General features: G+C 39.3%; 1 protein-coding gene across 1 annotated transcript in view; it reads left to right on the top strand.

Moving 5' to 3' along the window:
• Positions 1–19,221, top strand: part of LOC307003996 (uncharacterized protein) — a gene marked incomplete at its 5' end in the record, with an annotated part of 44,217 nt that overhangs the window by 10,634 nt on the left and 14,362 nt on the right. Inside the window, 8 exons of the mRNA XM_079622937.1 lie at positions 54–243; positions 2,978–3,481; positions 3,571–4,023; positions 6,950–7,105; positions 10,316–10,531; positions 11,596–11,681; positions 12,297–12,393; positions 14,893–14,961. Coding sequence (XP_079479063.1) covers positions 54–243; positions 2,978–3,481; positions 3,571–4,023; positions 6,950–7,105; positions 10,316–10,531; positions 11,596–11,681; positions 12,297–12,393; positions 14,893–14,961 — 1,771 coding nt within the window. The remainder of the gene's footprint in view (positions 1–53; positions 244–2,977; positions 3,482–3,570; positions 4,024–6,949; positions 7,106–10,315; positions 10,532–11,595; positions 11,682–12,296; positions 12,394–14,892; positions 14,962–19,221) is intronic.

The raw sequence follows: 19,221 nt of genomic DNA, 5'->3' as shown, positions 1-19,221 counted from the left end.
ATTAATACAATGAAAATGTTTTTTTTGTTGTTGCCTTTTTTTTATCTTTTCAGGCTATCAAGCGTGAGAATGGCCCTCCACCCTTGTGTTCTCGCTTTCATGCTCATATGGAGGCCTGTCCTGTCAATTTTAGAACCCCACATTTCCTAAACGTGCACTCCAGACCAGGCCCTAATCGTTTGGGGCAAAAACAACAACAACAACAGCAGAGCCTCAGTGCTCCACAACCTCAAATATGGCCAGGTTAGTACTGCTATACAGTCCTTTTACTGATATTTTTTTCATCCCGGTGAACTGTCATCACTTAAATGCTGGCAAACTTTAACAAAGTACCCTTGCTACAATTAAAATGAAAAGGAAGGACATTGATACACATGATATATCAGTTATCATTCTGTTATTTGACATTTTTTAATTGCCATTATCGGACAATACTGAATGTTTTATTGTGCATGGTGATTTTCACCATTTCGATTATTTTTGCCATCATCAGTATCTAAACTCTTATTTCTTTAGCCAATCTCAAAATGGACATCCATTTTTCATATTGTAGCCTACATTATAATGTTGTGATGCCTAAATTTGCCTAAATTCACAATTTTTGTTTTTATTGCTTTAATCATTTTTTTATTTTATTTAGACAAAATTTGACACAACTATTTTTGGCCATAATATGAAAATAATTATTGGCTTATCATTATTATAATTTTAATATTCCGTAACCCCTTATTTATATTAAGACAAACAATTTGCATTGAATAACAGCAATTGTCATTCAGTATTGAAAAGATCTTCCTTATAAAAACACACTCATAACCCAACCATGCTTTGTCTTTTTTGCTCAAATTAAACAAAATGGTCTGAAATTTAAAGTATGAATCTAAATAAATGTCATGTATCCATTATGCACATATTTTGTGTGTTTACTATGGCGCCGCCCTCCTGGTGGCTTGATACTTCCATTAGGCCTCTGATGTGGTGTGGAGGTATTTGGGCAGGATTGGTCATTAACGTGCATCAGGACCCTGTCTTTCAGAGCGAGCTTGGGAGTCAACAGAGATGGGAGCATTACTCTACATCACAGGCCAAAACTAATTATACAGCCATATGGTGCTCAGAGACTCTAACAATCAACCCCGACCTGCCTTTAGCTCCCCAAGGAGAGAGTAGGGGGGCGAGGCCACAACAGTGCGATATGACACATGTCGTTCACACACATACATTGTGTGTGTGTGTGTGTGTGTGTGTGTGTGTGTGTGTGTGTGTGTGTGACTGTGACAGATGGACTAGGCTATGGTATTGTAAGAACAGCAGTGCAGCTATGTGCTTTCCAGCCTCTCTCTCACTTTTTCTCTTTCCCCTCACTCAATCCTTTTCTCTCGCTGTTCTGTCCTCTGACTCCTCAGTGACACAGACTGAGTGGAACAAGAGCGTATTGTGTAGGGGCCTCTGGTCTGCTTCAACACAGGCCCCTGCTGGGGGGACTCACACCATACTGGCCTGGGGGACAACACACGATAAGGGACGAGAGCCAGAGATGGTTGGTTTATTAGTGAACGTTTTTCCCGTTAATTCCATGGCCAAAAAACAACACACATCTCCAGAAGCTTTCAACCTGGCAGGGCTGTGCAGCATTCAATGTTTAATTGAGAATTGTTTTCTTCAATTTAGACTCAATTCCTTCATTTGAATAGGAAGACAATTTAATATTACAAACAAATTTGAACTTGAAAAAAATGTTTTATCATTTATCATAACAAACCTTGCATAACATTTTGGGGGGGGGGAAACAATCAGAATTTTACATTTTTAGGTTTATAGGCGATAGATAGAAGGATAGACAGATGGATGGATGGATGGATAGACGATTCTTCAAATTAGATTTTCTTTCTCAACCCTGAGTGGGACCCACTAAGGTCCATTATAACACATCCTACTCAATAAGCCCAGTGAATATGGGGCCCTCCCAAAAATATTAAGTCCCAAATTCTGTGAATTTTAGCCACGACCTTTGTCATAACATGACATCTTTAGCAAAACATATTTTTTTCATTGTTTTTCCATCAGCAAGAGAAAGCCCTGAAAGAAATACTGCACATCATGCAACAGAACAGTCTGTGAAAATCTCTCCCAGCAGGCATCAGCATCAAGGGCCATCGAAGAAAGAGTGGGGCTTGGCTCATTTGTTTGCTTTGCTGTCATTGCATCCATAATTAGCTATATGGGGTTTCTAATCCCAATTATGAGAATGAGTTCCTTCATATAGTGGTCGCAAGTGGTAATTATCATATCTTAGAGTCACTCTGCATTCTGAGCTGGGAACTGGACAGCTGCTCCTGCAGAGGGGCAGAGTTTTCGAGGGGAAGGGGGGTGTCCGGGGCCCTTGTTAGGAACCAGGGGCCCGCAACAGGCAAAAGACTGTTTGCTCTGAGGCTCAGTGGAGTAGGGCAGCGTCAGCTATTGGGCTGGGTGGCCTTTGCCTCTCTCCTCTCCTTTTTAGCTGTAAATGATGATGAATACGCTTTCCGCCTGACCCTCATGCAGGACCCCCATGTTAATTATTCAGGACCTCTTTTTGTGTGTGCCCCGAACAATGCCTGTCATTAAGCCTGTGTGTGTGTGTGTGGATGTATGTGAGTGTGTGTTTGAGTGTGTCTTGTTCATCTCTACATGAGACAGCTGCAGTCTGGGTGCTCTGTGCTGCGCTACGGTTTGTTTAGTGAAGGATTTCTACTCTTGTGCATTAGTGATGCACTTTCTCATTTGCATTTTTGAGTAAAGATTCCCCAAACCTCACTCTCCAGTGCAACAATAACCTTGACCCAGATGTAATCTCTCCTTTGGACAGGGATGTCCAATCCTGCCCCAAAGGGACCACCATCCTGCAGAGTTGAACCTCCCTGTCCTGAACCTCTGCTACCCCTTAGAGATGGGTTGACCTTATATTCAAGTTCATTTCAACCTCTTATTTCCCCAGATGTCAAGAGGCACCAAAACATGGATAATTCCAGTAGGAATACATCAAATGTGTTTCTGCCCCATGTACCCGGATCCCCTACTTCTCCAGAACCCACAGCAAGTCCTTCTCTGACTCTCAAGTTTGTTGATGAACCTCAGAAATCCCAAACCCCCAATACACACTTCCAGCTGACAGAGGAGGAAGAAGATGCAAGCTCTGCTCCACAAGATCTGAATCAAGGGCACCATGAAATTGCTGAAGAAGAGACAATCACACCAACGACCCCAAAATCCACCCCGACAACCCCCAGCATTCCAGCCACCCCAACCACTCCAGGCACCCAAAGAACCCCAAGTACCCCAATCACTCCAGGCACCCAAAGAACCCCAAGTACCCCAATCACTCCAGGCACCCCAACATCTTCTGTGACCCCAAATTCTCTTTCTGATTTCAGCCGCCCTTCATCTAGCCAGTTCAGTCGTAGCACAGACCTGAACAGTAGCTTCTCAGGCGCCTTGTCAGGTATCGGTTCTCCTTATACTAACTTACAAATTTAAATGGTGCAATGGATCCTTAATTGACTTATCTCTGCACTCTCTTTATGTTAACAGTGAACTTCAGTGTTGACCATTATGCTGATAATAGCACCGATGACGAAGATAATCATGCTTATGACCTCAGCCAGAATAATGATTATCCAAAGGGCTGCTCTACTTCTCTCCCCGAGCTTCACTTCAGCTCTGCAGGAAGTTGCAGCCAGGCCAACTCAAGAATGGAAGTCCTTCAAGCACGTCTCTCCAGATCTCTCAAGTCCTGCAAACAAGAAACACCTTCCACTTGCTTGCCAGACACTCCAATTTACATCTCTAAAACTCCTCAATCACGGCAAACCTCAGCCGCCCAATGGTCCACAGATGAAAGCCTGCATGGACGCCGTGGATCCAGCCAGTCTGGCCTGAGCATTCAGTCTCAAAAGTCTGATTGCTCAGCAGCAGATAGTCAGTCAGAATGGAACCTTTGGCCTGTGCTTCCTCCCATTATGCCTCAGGAAGATGAACTGCAAGGTGAGTTTTAATGGGATATAAACATTATTGTTCTAAATAAAAGCTATAAACTATAATGACTACTTCATAATAACAAGAAGCACCTCAGAAAATTGTCAGCTATTAAGAATTGCGTAAAACTTATTGTGCTTTGATGTTTAGCAAATTTTTACTGGAAACGTTTTTTTTTTGTGCCATAGATATGAATTAAGGTTAGTCTGTTAATGAACATGAATCAATGTTTGTTATTCTTCTGAGGATATTTTCAGAGAGATTACATTCCTCAAAGAATGGCAAAATCTGATCTCATGCACACACACACACACACACATCTACAGACACAGTGCGTTTTATTAGACTGACTCTTGTGTATTCATGCACACACGCTGGGGGTCAGTTGGGCCAAATAGAATTGAACATTCACCGTACCTCAAACATGAAAGAGAACAAAAGAAAATCAAAGTCCTACATCATGACCATGAGCTTCAGCTTTCTCTACAGAGGGACTAAGTCATAAATATGGCAAGGAGCTTTTCTCTTCTCTTCTTTACTGAAAGCAGAGGGAAAGCGAGGGGGTTCTTTTGATAGGGAATCAGGCTGGTACCGTTTGATTCCCCAGTTCAAAGCGGCCAAGGCCTTTACAATGGGGGATGTTGTGGGGGATGAGGGAGGGTGGCGGTGATGCCGGCTGCGGCGTGTTCTTCCCTCTTAGCTTCAGCCTCCCGCGTTCCCTTCTTTCTTCCTCTTTTCTATCTCTATTCTCTCCGCTCCCTGAAAAGCAGACGTGTGGAGCGGTGGTCATAAATCCAAGCTGACCGCCGCCTCTCTGACGGGTGAACAGTGAGTGAGCTTCAGCTACAATGCGTATCTCTTAGATGCCCTCCATGCGCTAATTTACCGTCCAGTCAGGGAAAAGAGCCGGGCCACTGACATCTGACTCAAACTGAGAGTTCATGAAAGAGAGCAAACAATTCAGAATTTGCAGCGAGATTTCTTTGCCTTTTCTCTCTTTTTTTGTCAGAGAAATGATAAAGTGACAATCTGTGCCTTGTTTACTAATTAATGGGGCCAGACAGATAAATATATCACTGATATGATAGTGAAGCTGTGGTTTAGTGGGAAATGAAATGCAACAGAAAGACAGAAAATTACACTTGGGTGGGGTGGGGGTATCAGTGACCTTTTCCTAACTTGTGTGTGTGGTTGTGTGTATACAACACTATAGGCTAGTCTAGGGTAGTCTAGTCTTTTTGAAAAAAAAAAACGCCCCGCTTTCTGTCACGCCCCATGCTATGGTCCAGCAGTCAGTGGCCAACCCTACGGCGACCTCTTTCAGTCCCATCTCAAGAGTGTAACTGTCCTTGACAATGAGCGGGACGCCCAGGCTTCACTGAGACCCCCCTACCACACACACACTGCCTGGCCCTGACACTCTCCATACCATTTGGCCAGAGAGGGAAAGTAAAAAAAAAAGTTGATACACATATGGATTTCACACTAACTAAAGATAATTTGCCATTAAACATTCTGACTAAACCATTTAAACATACACACACAACCTTTATGATCAGGCAAAGACACATTTTCATAACACCTTCCACCGGTGTCAGAAATGTCCTTCAATTTCTGCTAAAAAATGTTTGAAATAATTGTCTACTTTCAAATGTTGACTTGAATGAGGATGAAACTTCTTTTACATCTGATTTCTGATTGGTCAGCAAGGAGTGTCACACAAAGGCTTGGGGTCATATGCAGTGTAACAAGGTCAAAGCTAAAATACAATAGGCTACTTATTCTGCAAGGAGGCATTTAATTGATCAAAATTGACAAATGGCATTTAAAGACATTTATATAAATAAATGCAGGCTTTGTCAGCATAAGAGACTTTTGAAGTTTAGCGTAGGCCTATATCTAACATTTACTGTATAACATTCTCGCAATTGTGACTTTCTATTACACAAAGAGGTATAATGTTTATTCTAAAATGTATAACAAATGTTAAAAAAAATGTGTACTGTGAGGCGGAAAGGAAGCTTCCATACATATTAGCCACATAATGAACAACATTCACCCTTGAGACAACGAATAGGGTAACGACAAAGATATTAGACAGCTATAAGCCACTAAACACTTTCATGGAATAGTATTAAATACTGTAGGTAATTGATAAATTACAGAAAAAAAAAAGAAAAAGAAAAAAGATTGACAATGGGGCATTTATAAGGGCATTTAATTCACCTTTCAGTGGCATTTTACCTCAAAATTTGTGATGCTGCCTTCATCCAACCTATAGGCTGGTGTACACAAAATCCATGCGCAGTCCCTTACATTCACATATACCATCCCAAGAAGCACTTGGCTGAAGATGACGGCAAGCTTGACAGCACCAATATGCTTTGAAGTGTCGAGTCAAGTCCCTCTATTGTGTCTGTGAGTGGTAAGCCGAGGCCTGCCTACAATAGCCGTGTGTATGTGTGTCTGTGCAAGTGAATATGGAAGCCTTGGTTGAAAGGCCTTGTTTGTCTGTCTATGTATATATATATATGTGTGTGTGTGTGTGTATGTGTGTCTATTAGAGTTTGAGATGAGAATTAGAATATGAAAATTACTAACTAAAGTTGTGTACACAACTAGAACAAATTTATTACGAGGCAATCATCATTTGAAAAGACTGTCGTTTACCACGGGAAGCTATAGGCCAGAAGTCATTCCCATGAATTGAGACAGTGCTGCAGGGGAGGGTGTGATGTTGGTTGTTGTTTAGCTCATGGAGGTCCTTGCTGATTTTCATTCAGCCTGGGGCAATAATAAAACCGTAAGCTGGTATGACAGCTGAGGAAATAGGTCAAAACGTTCATTGCAATAAAATGCAAATTCCTAAAAAAGTCTACAGAGAGATGTTTACACAGTATATTGTGTTTGTATTGACACACATCGTGCGTTTCAGGGCAGTGTATAATGGAAGGGACCCCTGACTCCCAGTCCAACGGGTCCCAGTCTGATATCTTTGCTGAGCTGGATGATCTGGCCCCTCGCTCGAGTTCCTGTGTGTCCCCAGACCACCCACCCGGGAGTCAAACTGACCGATCCTCACCTACCACAGGTAATATTGGACACAATCCAAACAGAGACTTTTTATATTGTCATTCTACTATGCAAATAGAAGTGATTAAATATGGCCTGGAATATTTACTTTTATAATACTTTACTTTAATCTTTACTGAATTTTTAGCAGCTCTTACTACAGTATTCAGTGTCACACGATCCTTCATAAATCATTCTAATATGTTTGTGGAAACCTTGATAGATTTTTTTTTTATGTTTCTTTGAATAATAGAAAGTTCAAGTATTTTTCAAGTATTAATTTCTTTAAACAATCTTACAGATTCTAAGAATGGTAGAGTATATATATATATATATATACTGTATATATATACTGTATATACAGTAATGTTTTTTTAGGCTCTCCATAATGACAAATTTCATCCATTGAATTTTCTGCAACACACAGAAGTTGCTCGATATTTAAAAGTTGTTCCAAGTAATCAGATTATTGTCTATGCTAATAGTGAACGAGGGGGGTGGCACAGATAAGCATGTTTGTTTTGAAGCTTGCATACTGGTTCGACATGCCATATTCATTTACTCTCAGTTTCAACAGAAATGGCCACTCGTAAATCAAACATTGTAACGTCCAAGAGATTAAAATCAATTGCTGCTGTGTAAACTTAAGTTACCAGTGTGCTAACCTGCCTAAGCATTGTTCATACATTGCCCTGTAGACATTTTTTCAAATCTGTTAGTTGTTGTCAGAAACTTAATCCTTCACTTGGACACTGGCTTCACTCTGCCCTGAGGATTATTGCTGTGTGTACCTGGTATTCCTTACAATATGGGGACCACAAGGAGAACATTACCTAAGTGAATTTTTCCCTCAGGATTTCCTCCTGACTCTTGACAAGGTGTTAAGTGTTTCCGGGTGTCTGTGACCTGACCCTCTCACCTTTCTAGTTACCTCTGGACGACTGACATGTGTTTGTAATGCACAATGTTCAGCTGCATAGATACCAGCCACTGTAATGCATGTCATTAGAATCCATAAGGACTAATTGTCAGCAGTTTTTTTCCCTCTTTAGAAATGTTTTACGAATGTTTTGGGTGTTTTACGGCAAATTGGTCATTTCAGAGAGATTGCATAAAGACAGTTTCTATCTGGATGGCAGTGTTAGACCAGGTTTCAAAACTAGGCTTTGATGTCTTAAAGAGTTAGTGAGTATTTTCTTCAGTAAAGATGAGGAGGTGTTAGGCTATATGCATTAGTGAACAAACACAGGCTGACCTATAGTAATTTAAAATCTCAAATGAGATGTCTCTGATATCTCAGTTTAGTTCCTCCTAGACTCCAATCAGAATATCAAATTATTTTGTTTAATACTCCCATTTATTAGATTGTCCTTGGAAAAGTGAGTAATCTCACATGCGTCTCAGAAAACTAGCATACAGTCAAACCAAAAATGATTCAGACACCAGATATCATTTTTGATATTGGTGCAGGACAATAAGTGAGGATAGTAAGTGAGGATAGCAAAATAAAGTAAACTGTTACATATTATACTCCAAAATTCTTTATACAGTGGACTACCAGTAAAATGTATTAAAATCTGGGACCAAAAATGATTAAGACACTTTGACCCATGTTTTGCTTAAGTGTTTTTTCTTTAATTGCTAATGTGACCTTTTTACACCATAGACTAAACATTGCTTGGTAATTTGTTGACCTGAATTAGTATTATCTAATTGTGCACTTAAAATTAACAGCTGACTGCTATTCAACTTAATTCATTTGTGAGACAGTCTAAAAGAAGGATGGCCGAAACCACTGGAATATCCACTGATTTGATAACTCTTGAGTTCTTTTTATATTTTATTACCATTTTCTAACCTATAGCGAATAAACTGTGATAATGTGAGAAATGTTGAAGGTGTCTGAATAAATGTTAGTTTGACTGTATGTTGTGTTTCAGATATTGGTGTTCCCATGAAGCTTTTTAAAGTAGCGTAACCTGCAAGACGTCTATAGGTTATAGAGTTGTAGGAGAAACATCTAAGACAAAAACCGATACTAAAATCAGACATAACTAAGAGGTCCTCAGAGAAGTACTTTTTTTCATCTGGGGACATTAAAAAAATTATTGTTACACATTTTCCCTCAATCAGTATCTTTTTCATCACATTTGTATGTCTCTCCATCTTTTGTCTGTTTACAAATGGAGGCGTAACTCCGAAAGGCACTGGCTAACGTAAATTGTAATCAAGTGCCTATAAAAAATAAAAAAAACGTGTTAGGTGCTGAGATTCAGGGTTCAGAGTGAGAGAGTAGAGTGAATTCCCTGAATTGCCACATCTCAGTATTGTAGGTTAGAGATTTGCATATGTGGCCCATAGCGATAGTGATGCCATTTCCACAGGGTGTGGTTGCAAACACAGGGACATGATGAAAGTGTGATCCTTAACCCTCTTAAAAAAAGAAGGAAAAAAAAAAGAAAAAAAAAGGCAAGCCTAGTACATTTCAGACATGGGCACAGTTTACACGTTCACAAATATCTGTTTATTTTAAAATGTATATGGAAAACATTTAAGTTGTTTAACTCTTGGAGCCGTGAATATTATATTATATTATATTATATTATATTATATTATATTATATTATATTATATTATATTATATTATATATTTATTCTAGAGTTATTGGTACTACAGTAAATGTAACTTAACTTGGTAAAAAAAAAAACTGCATTAGCCTGTCATAATTAATATATATATATATATATAAAATATACAGTAATATATAATATGTAGTATATATCCAACAAGTTTCCTCAAAAAGCAGTCACACGGAACAGCCCAAAGGGGACAAAATGTGATAAAAATGTGATCTTCATAAATTTTATGGTAATTTTGGATACATAATCAATAAAATATTATTACATATATTTGAAATATATCTAATTATATAATTTATTTATATAAAATATATAATATATTTTATTATAATTTTAATTCAATATTATTTTGTTCAACCAGAGCCTATATTTAAAAAACACCACGATTACATGTTCAATTTAGATCACTCTACCAATTTATCACCGATTTTACAGACAAATCTTTCATTTTTCTTTGATTGATCGTCCATTAATTATTAATTATCTTTAATAAAATTTTCACTAAGAACAAGTCAACGAAAGTGCTTTTATTTCACATTCACATCAAATTAGCTATGGCTGATATGCTTGTCCTTTCTATTTTTCCACAGATCTGAGCCCTGGACTTGCGGCACTGACTGTGGGATGTGATTCGGGTGATCTGGGATCTATGTCCCGCGTGCAGCTCTTGCTATTGGACCGAAAAGGACCTGAAAGCCCTGGTTCCATCCCAAGCCCCGAATGGTGTTGCACTCCGGACGGGGAGGAGTATGAACCTGGCCTTAGAGTCTTCAGCTCGGGCATTCCCCAATATTATCAGTCCACAGGTACATTACATATCATATAGCAAGCTGCCAAGCACCTGTCCAGCGTAGCGGTAGATGTGTGCGTCCGTTTGTGTGTGGGTGTGTGCACGTATAAGCTTGCATGTCTCTGCGCGTATTTGCGCGTAAAAAGGCAGACGCATTGGGCCCTGCTATCTTTCCCCGTCACCTCACATCAGATTGTGATGTTTACATTCACGAGCAACAGGTCCTTGATTGCCTTTAAATAACTCTGAAAAATAACAGTTAGGAGGGAAAAAAATTCCAAGAGGAACGGTTGATTTGAGTTGGGGAAATTTGGCAATTGTGCTGTGTAAAGGAGAGGGCGTCGGGGAATAACGTTACGGGTGTGCCGATTGTTGGCCGTCCTTGAGAGTAATGTTTTTAGTATTTGTCTCTGTGCGTGTGCGTGTGTGTGTGTGTGTGACCCCATTGCCGTTACCTTTGAACCAAAGCCGGCATGCCTCTCATCTGTTCCAGGGCGCGCGGCTACAAGTCCTTAACTGAAGCCATAAAGATGTAGCGGTTTGTTGCTCCTCCAAAAAAAGCTTTATGGAGTTATGAAAAAGTCATATTAATCAAGATAAAAAGCGGGTCAAGTTTATCATTAACCCAAAACCTCAGTTCATCCACACGTCTGGTTGCGACGGCCCCCCTATCAGGACTTGATCCTGCGATGCGGCTATTGTGCATTGTTCAGGCGCAATCCACAGATAAAGGCACTACAAAGGAAGCCCACGTGTGCTGGATCAGATCTGTGTGCAATCTTGACGGGATGTGTTTTGAAATAGTGTTAATGTGTTTCTAAAGTCTGGCACAAACACGCACGGCAGCGCGTGGAGGCCAGGCTCCTCGCTAGGTGTGTCTGCACCTGGCATGCTCCGACTAGACAGGTGCTGGTGCAGGTTTGTGAGGCACCATTTCTATCAGTATTTGCAGAAGGATTATGGACCTTCAGTCATGTCAAATACAAGGCATTAATCACTCACTCTCGTCCCTCTTCATGTATTTCTTTTGCACTTGTAAATATGGCCGTTGTTTTCAAGCGTGCGTGTGTCTATTTGCAGTCTTGGACAACCGCAAACCATTAAGTGGCAGAAACAGCGGCCAAGATTCTTTGGCAACTTTCAAGGGACACAGAAAGTGCCCTGGGGTGAGTACCTTGCTCATAAAACCATTTCAACACACACACACACACACACATGGAGGAATCTACGAGCGACTTTATGGCTGTCGTTTCTGTATGGAGGCGACTGGGGGATTTCTGCTTGCTGCTGGGTGGCAGGTGTGGGGCTAATCAGTCAATACGGACAAGAAAAAGGTGCAGCCGCAAGGAAGTTGGGCTCCTCTGACTTGCCACGCTGATAAGGGGGCTGGATTTTAGGGCATGGATGTGCCACAGTGGGGCCAGAGGGCAAGGTTTAGGAGGTAAACAGTGTCAGCGAGGGGTAAGAGGACACAAAACACTTGATGCAGGTGCAAAGGGATGGAGGCATTAATCTTGCTTTTATGAAGGGAGGAGGAAGGCGAGGGGAGGGGTATGGTGGCGAAACATGAATGTGTTGTAAGCTGCTGTCAATTAAGTTCTTGTTCAATAGATTTTCCCCAGGACTGATTACTGTTCAGGCCATTGCTTCTTTGCAGCACAGCAGGGCCCACACTTAGCACGGCCATGGCCGCAAACACACACACACGTTCACATTTGGTGGTTATACACTTCTGTCTTGCTTGTGTTGACCTGTTTGTGTGTTAATTGTGGTGCGTTTAGCCCATCAGTGTGGAGAGTGGATCAAGGACATCATCCTCTTGTTCTGTCAGCTCAAGAGTGTCTGAGAGCAGCTCTAAGAACCGAAAGAGACCCACCGGTGAGGACCAAGGTGCACCATCACTCACACCACCATGCATGTAACTGATTTCTTAACAGTTGAGAAATTACATCTGAAACAGATGGAAATGATATCTCACATCATCCCCAAACCCTTTCACTGCTGATATCAAGATTTTTTTGTTTGAAAAAAATAAATTGTATGGTTTGCCTTGATGAATGGTCCAGGTTCAGTACATCAAGCTCAGGTCACAGCATTTGTGGCATAATATTGATTACCACAAAAAAAATATTTGATTTATCCCTTCTTTTCTTAAAAATAAAAATGAATAAAAAACTACAGTGAGGCACTCACTGCGGAAGTGAAGGTGGCCAATCCAGAAACAGTAAAATAGACTTTAAAACAAAGTTTTAAAAGTACAATTAACTTGGATATTTAAGTAATTTCAACTTAAACCACATTAAACTGACTTAAAATGAGTTGAATCTTGTATAACATAAAAAAGTATAAAAATGATGAATTTATTTTTGATGAGTTGTCATAACTTATTGATCATAGAATTGTTTTTGTTTTTTTACAGTGTATTCACTGTTTCAAACGTATAGCCACAAAACAATATGCATGTTAAAAAATTACTTACTATTTTCTGTGTAAAGTTATATCCAATTGTACAACTTTAAAACGTCATAAACCATAAACACTGTAAAAAAAGGATGATTTAAACAGCTTAACAGATCAAATAAAACAGCTTTTAACAGAAGAATTAATGTACACTAAAGGTTAGGGGTTGGTAAGATTTTTTTTGAATGATTTTGAAAGAAGTCTCATGCTTGCCCTTGCTGTTTTCAATAGAGTGAAAAGAGTAATGTTGCGGAAATGTATTATCATTAAAATAGTTAAAAACTTTATAGTTAAATATTTTATAATGTAATTTAGTCTTCAGTGTCACACGATCCTTCAGAAATCAGTTTAATGATGATTTTGTGCCCAAGACACATTTCGTCTTGTTAATATTTTTGTGGAAACTGTGATAATATTTTTTAGGAGTAGAAGTTATTGAGTAGAGTAGAAAAGAACATAATTTATTAAAATATATATACATTTGTAACAGTGGAAAGGTCTTTTATCCTCGCTGAACAAAATTATTCATTTGTATAATTAAAAAATCTTACTGACCCCAAATTTTTAAAGGTTTAGTGTAAGTGATTATATAAATTGCCTCTCCTTAACCTCCGTTTTTTGTTTTTCTCGTTTTTTAAGAGTACAAGAGATTTAAAAAAAATGTTTTTTGTAGTAATTAACATTATGCTGCAAATTATGATATTCAGTTTAACTTGAGTTGAACCCAGAATATTCCCTTAAACATTCATCAAAAAATGTAACCGATTTGATCATGAATAAACATGCTGAATAAACATGTGATCATATTTAACAGCTTTCAGACACAGACCTGTAAGCTCTATTTCCAGCATGTGAGTGGTATAACACACCTTTCATAATGTCCACCTGAGGGGCGAATACCTGCATGTGCTGAAAGTGTACAGAGTAAAATGGCCGGTTACATAAACTAGTCTTACAAGTTAGTCATCTCATTTTTTTTCTCTGTAAGACTGGTTATTGAAATGTTTTTTATGGCGGTTACATTAAAAAGTATATTGGTCAAATTTGAATTACCCCTTGGCTAGCTGCTGGTTGGTCAGACTAATTCTTAAGATACAGTCTTAACATAGTGGCTACTGTATGTTTATGCAACTGGCCTAAGGTGCCACTCCATGGAGCTCTCATCGCTGCCAGGCCAGTGTTTGGTATCCTTGTGCCTCTGGTACAGTTAAGCCACATAATCCCTCTGAGAGGCAGCTGCCTGATGCCAGGCCTGTCTTCCATGTGTGGCCATCTTATGTACATAAATGAAATAAGTGCCTAGAAAGAAAATTAAGAGTCTGCCTCTATAATCTCATTCTACCTCTCATGATGCAACCTTAACCAGAATGGAAATATCCAACTCAAGCCAATTCAGCTATGGCACTGTGGTGAAGCATCTGTCATAGCTTTGAAGAATAGCGATAATGACCAACATCCGTCATTGTGTTGAGGAAGTAATGTTCCATGTTACTCAATCAGTCGCCTTCCTCCATTAGCGGCTCAGACTGGCATATATGCAGGGCACAATGTTGCCCCACAAAACAACCCTGTTCTAAGCTCAATGACATTTAAATAATTGCTTTAGTCTTTTGAAGAGCTTAAAGAGTCAGTTCAGTTAAAACATATTACAAAAATGTAATCTTTTACTCCTCCTCATGTCATTCCAAACCCATACGTCTTTTACTTCTATGGAACACAAAAGAAGAAATTTTGCAGAATGTTAACGCTGCTCTTTTCCATGCAATGAAAGTAGGTGGTGACCAGGCGTCAAGCACGTTTTTTGGTAGATGCCCTTCCTGCCGCAACCCAGCACTGAAAGTGGAAAAACATAAAAGACTGAAAATCTGATTTTTGTGGTTCTTAATCTGTCATTTTTTTTTCCTGTTTCACCCCAAGGTTGCGAGATGCAAGATGAAGATGTCCCGCTCTATTTGTCGCCACTCTCTCCCAGTGCCTTGCTGACAGGTGAGTGGTATTTTGCTATAACACCAATGGGGTATTGACAAAAAATTCCCCTTTTTTATTTACACCAAACACCTAAAGACTGGGTTAGTCATTCGAGACTTACCAGAAAGAAAAAAAAATAAGGGTCCTTGGGTTCAGATCTTTCACCAAGACGAGCAAATTAAAGTAATTCACCTTAAAAGAGATGTTACTCATGTAACCTAGGAGACGGTGGGAGTGTCTGAGCACAGCGACCCTCCTCAAAGTCCAAAGACATGGTCACTCCTGGGGAGAGGGTCAGTGTGGGGTCAGTGCGAGGTCATCCCAGGGCCAGTATGTATTGAAGAGGCCTCAATGTGTCTAAAACTGTGGACATGAGATTAAAGCTTCCCGCTGAGAATACCATGTGGATTATCACTGATTGGAACTCAAAAATAAGCAAAAACCTCTTAAAGGCCTCGATTTTATAGAGGAAATTTGGAGAAATGAAAGAAGAAAGCACATTACTTACCATCAAAGCCGCTAATGTTAAAGGGATAGTTCACCAAAATGATTTAATTCTTTCATCATTTACTCACCCTCATGTAATTCCAAATCTGTATGACTTTCTTTAGAAGGTCAGTGGGGTCCAATGTTGTTTCAGACCCCAATTACTTTCGTTATATGAATACATATACAGTTCTTCAAAATATCTTCTTTTTGACTTTTCATAGCAGAAACAAAGTCACACAGGTTTGGAAAGACATGAGGGTGATTAAAGGATGCCTTTAAATGATAAACGTTCAACATTTTGCTATTTTGCTATAAACGTTCAATAGTTTATACTTTTTAGCAAGTAAAGGACTTTTAGTATAATTCTAAAAACATCCCTCTTCAGGTTGTAGTACACATGTCTTTTTGCTGTGCAATCTTTGCTGATTTATACAAAGTAAACATAAAAATAACTTTTATATTGTTAGTAACAAGATGAAAACTTACTGGACTGAATGAACTTGGTTTTCTTGATTATCCATACATAATTGTTATTTATGAAAATAATGTTAAAATCTGTGTATCAATGATACAATAGGCTTTTAACAAACTTTTATTTATTGCATTATATGTTTTGCCCTGCGCAATAAAAGCTTCAGTGCTATGATCATAAAACCAAGCATTTAAATATCATCTTACTAAGACGTGTCCAAAATTTCAGCAACGGCACTTAACGGCATATTTCTGTTCAGTTTGGGCCTGTTCTTTCCTCCTTGAGTAAGAGCTCCATATTCTCCTATATCACACTATGTGAACCATAAAAGCCATCAAATTTGATATCAATATTTTTAATTTTAGATTTTATCTAAAGGTACAATTAACCTTTACAATTAAAGGAAATATTAACCATTTAATATGTCAGGCATTACAGGGTTAAAGCAATCAATAATGGCATAATCTGCTTATTTGTGTGTGGTTTAGTCCGATTTAAATTTGTTTCGCTTTTTTCTTATAAAAAATAATACGATGTGTGTTGGTTCTGCAAGACACCATTAATTATTCATCCGCTTGAAGAAACTATTCATTTTCGAATCATGATTCGCACACACTAATGAAGGTGTTTCGGTCACTGCACAGAATGACACATGACACGGTCCCGATTCCCACCAGTTTCGGCTCCCTGACCACTCCTTTGTCCTCCTGACTCATGTATTCATAGGTGTCCTAATCCCTTTTTGTGACGGAATGGCTACTATTGCTTTTCTCCTGGTCACTCGGGTGACCCCTGAAAGTGTTTATTATAGTCTTTAGCATTCAGCTGAAACTGAAGATGTCACAGAGGGACATGAATGTGCCATCATCCCGGACAAAAACAAGGGCCTAAACCAGACTGACCGAGGAGGATTGTTCTGGAAGACACCAGGCACTGGCCAACAGATTAAGGGCGTGAATGAAAGAGATGGGGAAGGAGAGATTAGCCGTGTTCGGAGCAGGATCGTTTCACCCTAAAACAGGACCACACACTGACACAGTCACTTTGCCACCATTGTCTCTCTCTCACTGTCACCGAGGGCTCGGAAGCCATTGTTTGCCAAATCCTCAATCGTTTGGACAGCGCTGAGACCCGGATACCGACTCTTTGATTGGCACTTGTCAGCGCTGCTGGAATGGAATGACGTGTTGGGAAACTGAAGATCCAGAAAGGACAATATACCATGAATAATAATCAAGGAGGGATTTTCCCTTTTTCCTCCACCCCTCCCTTTATTCTGCCAAAAGATGGAGGAGAATGGCTTTGGGTGGCACTGCTGAAAGCCTCTTGCCGTCCGATTGTGTTGTTGACGCTCATCCCTTTCTCAAACACACAAAGAAAGAGATACACGGTCGACCTTCTTGCTTCTTTCTGGTGCGCTGGATGCTCGGATTTCCACATGGGAGGGTGGGCAGGGTGTGTGTTAACCAAGGCGGACCAGGGGAGGTTTGTGTTTTGTCTTCTATGGCCTTGTGAGCACCAGGGGAGGGCTAGATGTAGGATTTGACTCTGCCACTCTCAGCCAAATCCAGCTATCTGTCTCTTTCAGGCCGGCCAGTTGGTATGGTAACCTGGCGTGTGTGGGTTTAAGATGGTTTCTAAGCAGGTCAGTGCCTTGTTTCCAGCTTTGACCGTTCAGTAATCACTGTTCTGCATTGGAGGATTAGGCAGTGTAAGAAAAGGAGGTTTTACAGGGAGAGATAGGCCGCGCTGAATGGAATTAGTTGAGTTTCGCAAATTACCCTGTGAAACTTGATTTCACACAACGGTCAGGGTCTAGAGATGTTTAATCCACTAAAAAAATACACCTAGCTTTTAAAAACATACAGAGCTCATTCTGAATCGTATGGTGACTCAAAATGTATTGATTTAGTAGATCATTCCATGCAGTCTTTTTGAATCAAAGTATAAAGTAAATAAATCGGTGTAATTAAAATTGGCCAGAAAGGTCTCTAATAGAATTAATTAACAATTCAAATGTGGTTTCGCTATGTTATTTTAGAGCAATAATCAATAAAATGTACTTTCCCATGGGAAGTAGAACCTGACATTCTCTGATCTCACTTGTGAAGACTTGCAAGCATTTTGTTATCTTCTTCTTTTTCTTTTAATAAAAACAACAAATGTCTTCCATGATTGGCTGATTTGCAAAATTTGCATGAACAGAAAACTTTCCAACAATAAGTTTGTGCTGCAGCAGTTTGCTTGCTTAGATTACAAGGACCAACAGTCTGTGGATCATAAACTATGAATCATAAACTATGTAAACCCGTTTGCCCTTGCAGGATTTATGCAAAGGTGCCTTGTTGTCAGTATTCTCACGTTGCACAGAGCTGATCACAGATCCATTACGGCCCATTTTTAGAGCTGAGCAAGTGCTTAACTGTCCATTTTCACGTCTCATTTGCTCGTTTTGCAAAACCATAAAATATGGCTGGTGTTTTCACACCATTAAAGGCTGAGCGTGATGTATTGGCATCTGTCAAGGTAAGAAATCCAAAGCAGCATTAGCCTATATGATCAGAAATGAGATAGAAGCAGAGACACCTGCTCTTATCAACAATATCCGAACTGTGTTTAATCCCGATAAATAATCAGTTTATTCTGTAAATAAAAATAAAAAAAGTTTATTCGGTATAAGGTAAACAAAAAATGTCCTTAAAATATGCAATTGATTGAAAAAAAATACTGGAATATTTAACATATTATTTTATAATCGGTTTTAGTATTGTCGATTAATATATTGTTGTAATTTAATAGTGTAATATTATAGAATTATTTAAAAATAAAAATAGTAATCTCTGTAGCACAATAATTCATCACTGTAAAAAGAGATCAGTTGACTTAACTTAAAAAAGTGAGGAAACCGGTTGCCAAGTTCACATAACTTAATATTTTCAATTCCGCATAAAGTTTGTTTACTAAATAATTTTAAGGCAACGGGTTTCCTCACATTTTTGTTAAGTTATGTCAACTGATCACTTTTTAAAATACATTTTAGATGACACAAAGCAAATATTTGCGGCAAATGAGCTAACTTTGCTCAACTAGTTGCATTTTATTAATTGCATTTAGCATTGTTTTGCCTTGCTGTCTATGAACAGACTTGCATTCCATTTCTGGATCTCAATCAACCAGTTTAGAACCACTCTCTTAAAGACATTTACTATTGTACATTTACTAGTCCATTCTGCAATTGCAAATGTAGAAACATGAGGTTGAATAATTAACAAACTGACCCCTGGAATTCATGCGCAGTTGTGTTAATGAGAACGAGA

Source organism: Phoxinus phoxinus (genome assembly GCF_949152265.1).
Source record: "Phoxinus phoxinus genome assembly, chromosome: 9".
Lineage (NCBI taxonomy): Eukaryota > Metazoa > Chordata > Actinopteri > Cypriniformes > Leuciscidae > Phoxinus > Phoxinus phoxinus.
This window is presented reverse-complemented; position numbering and strand designations above follow the sequence as displayed.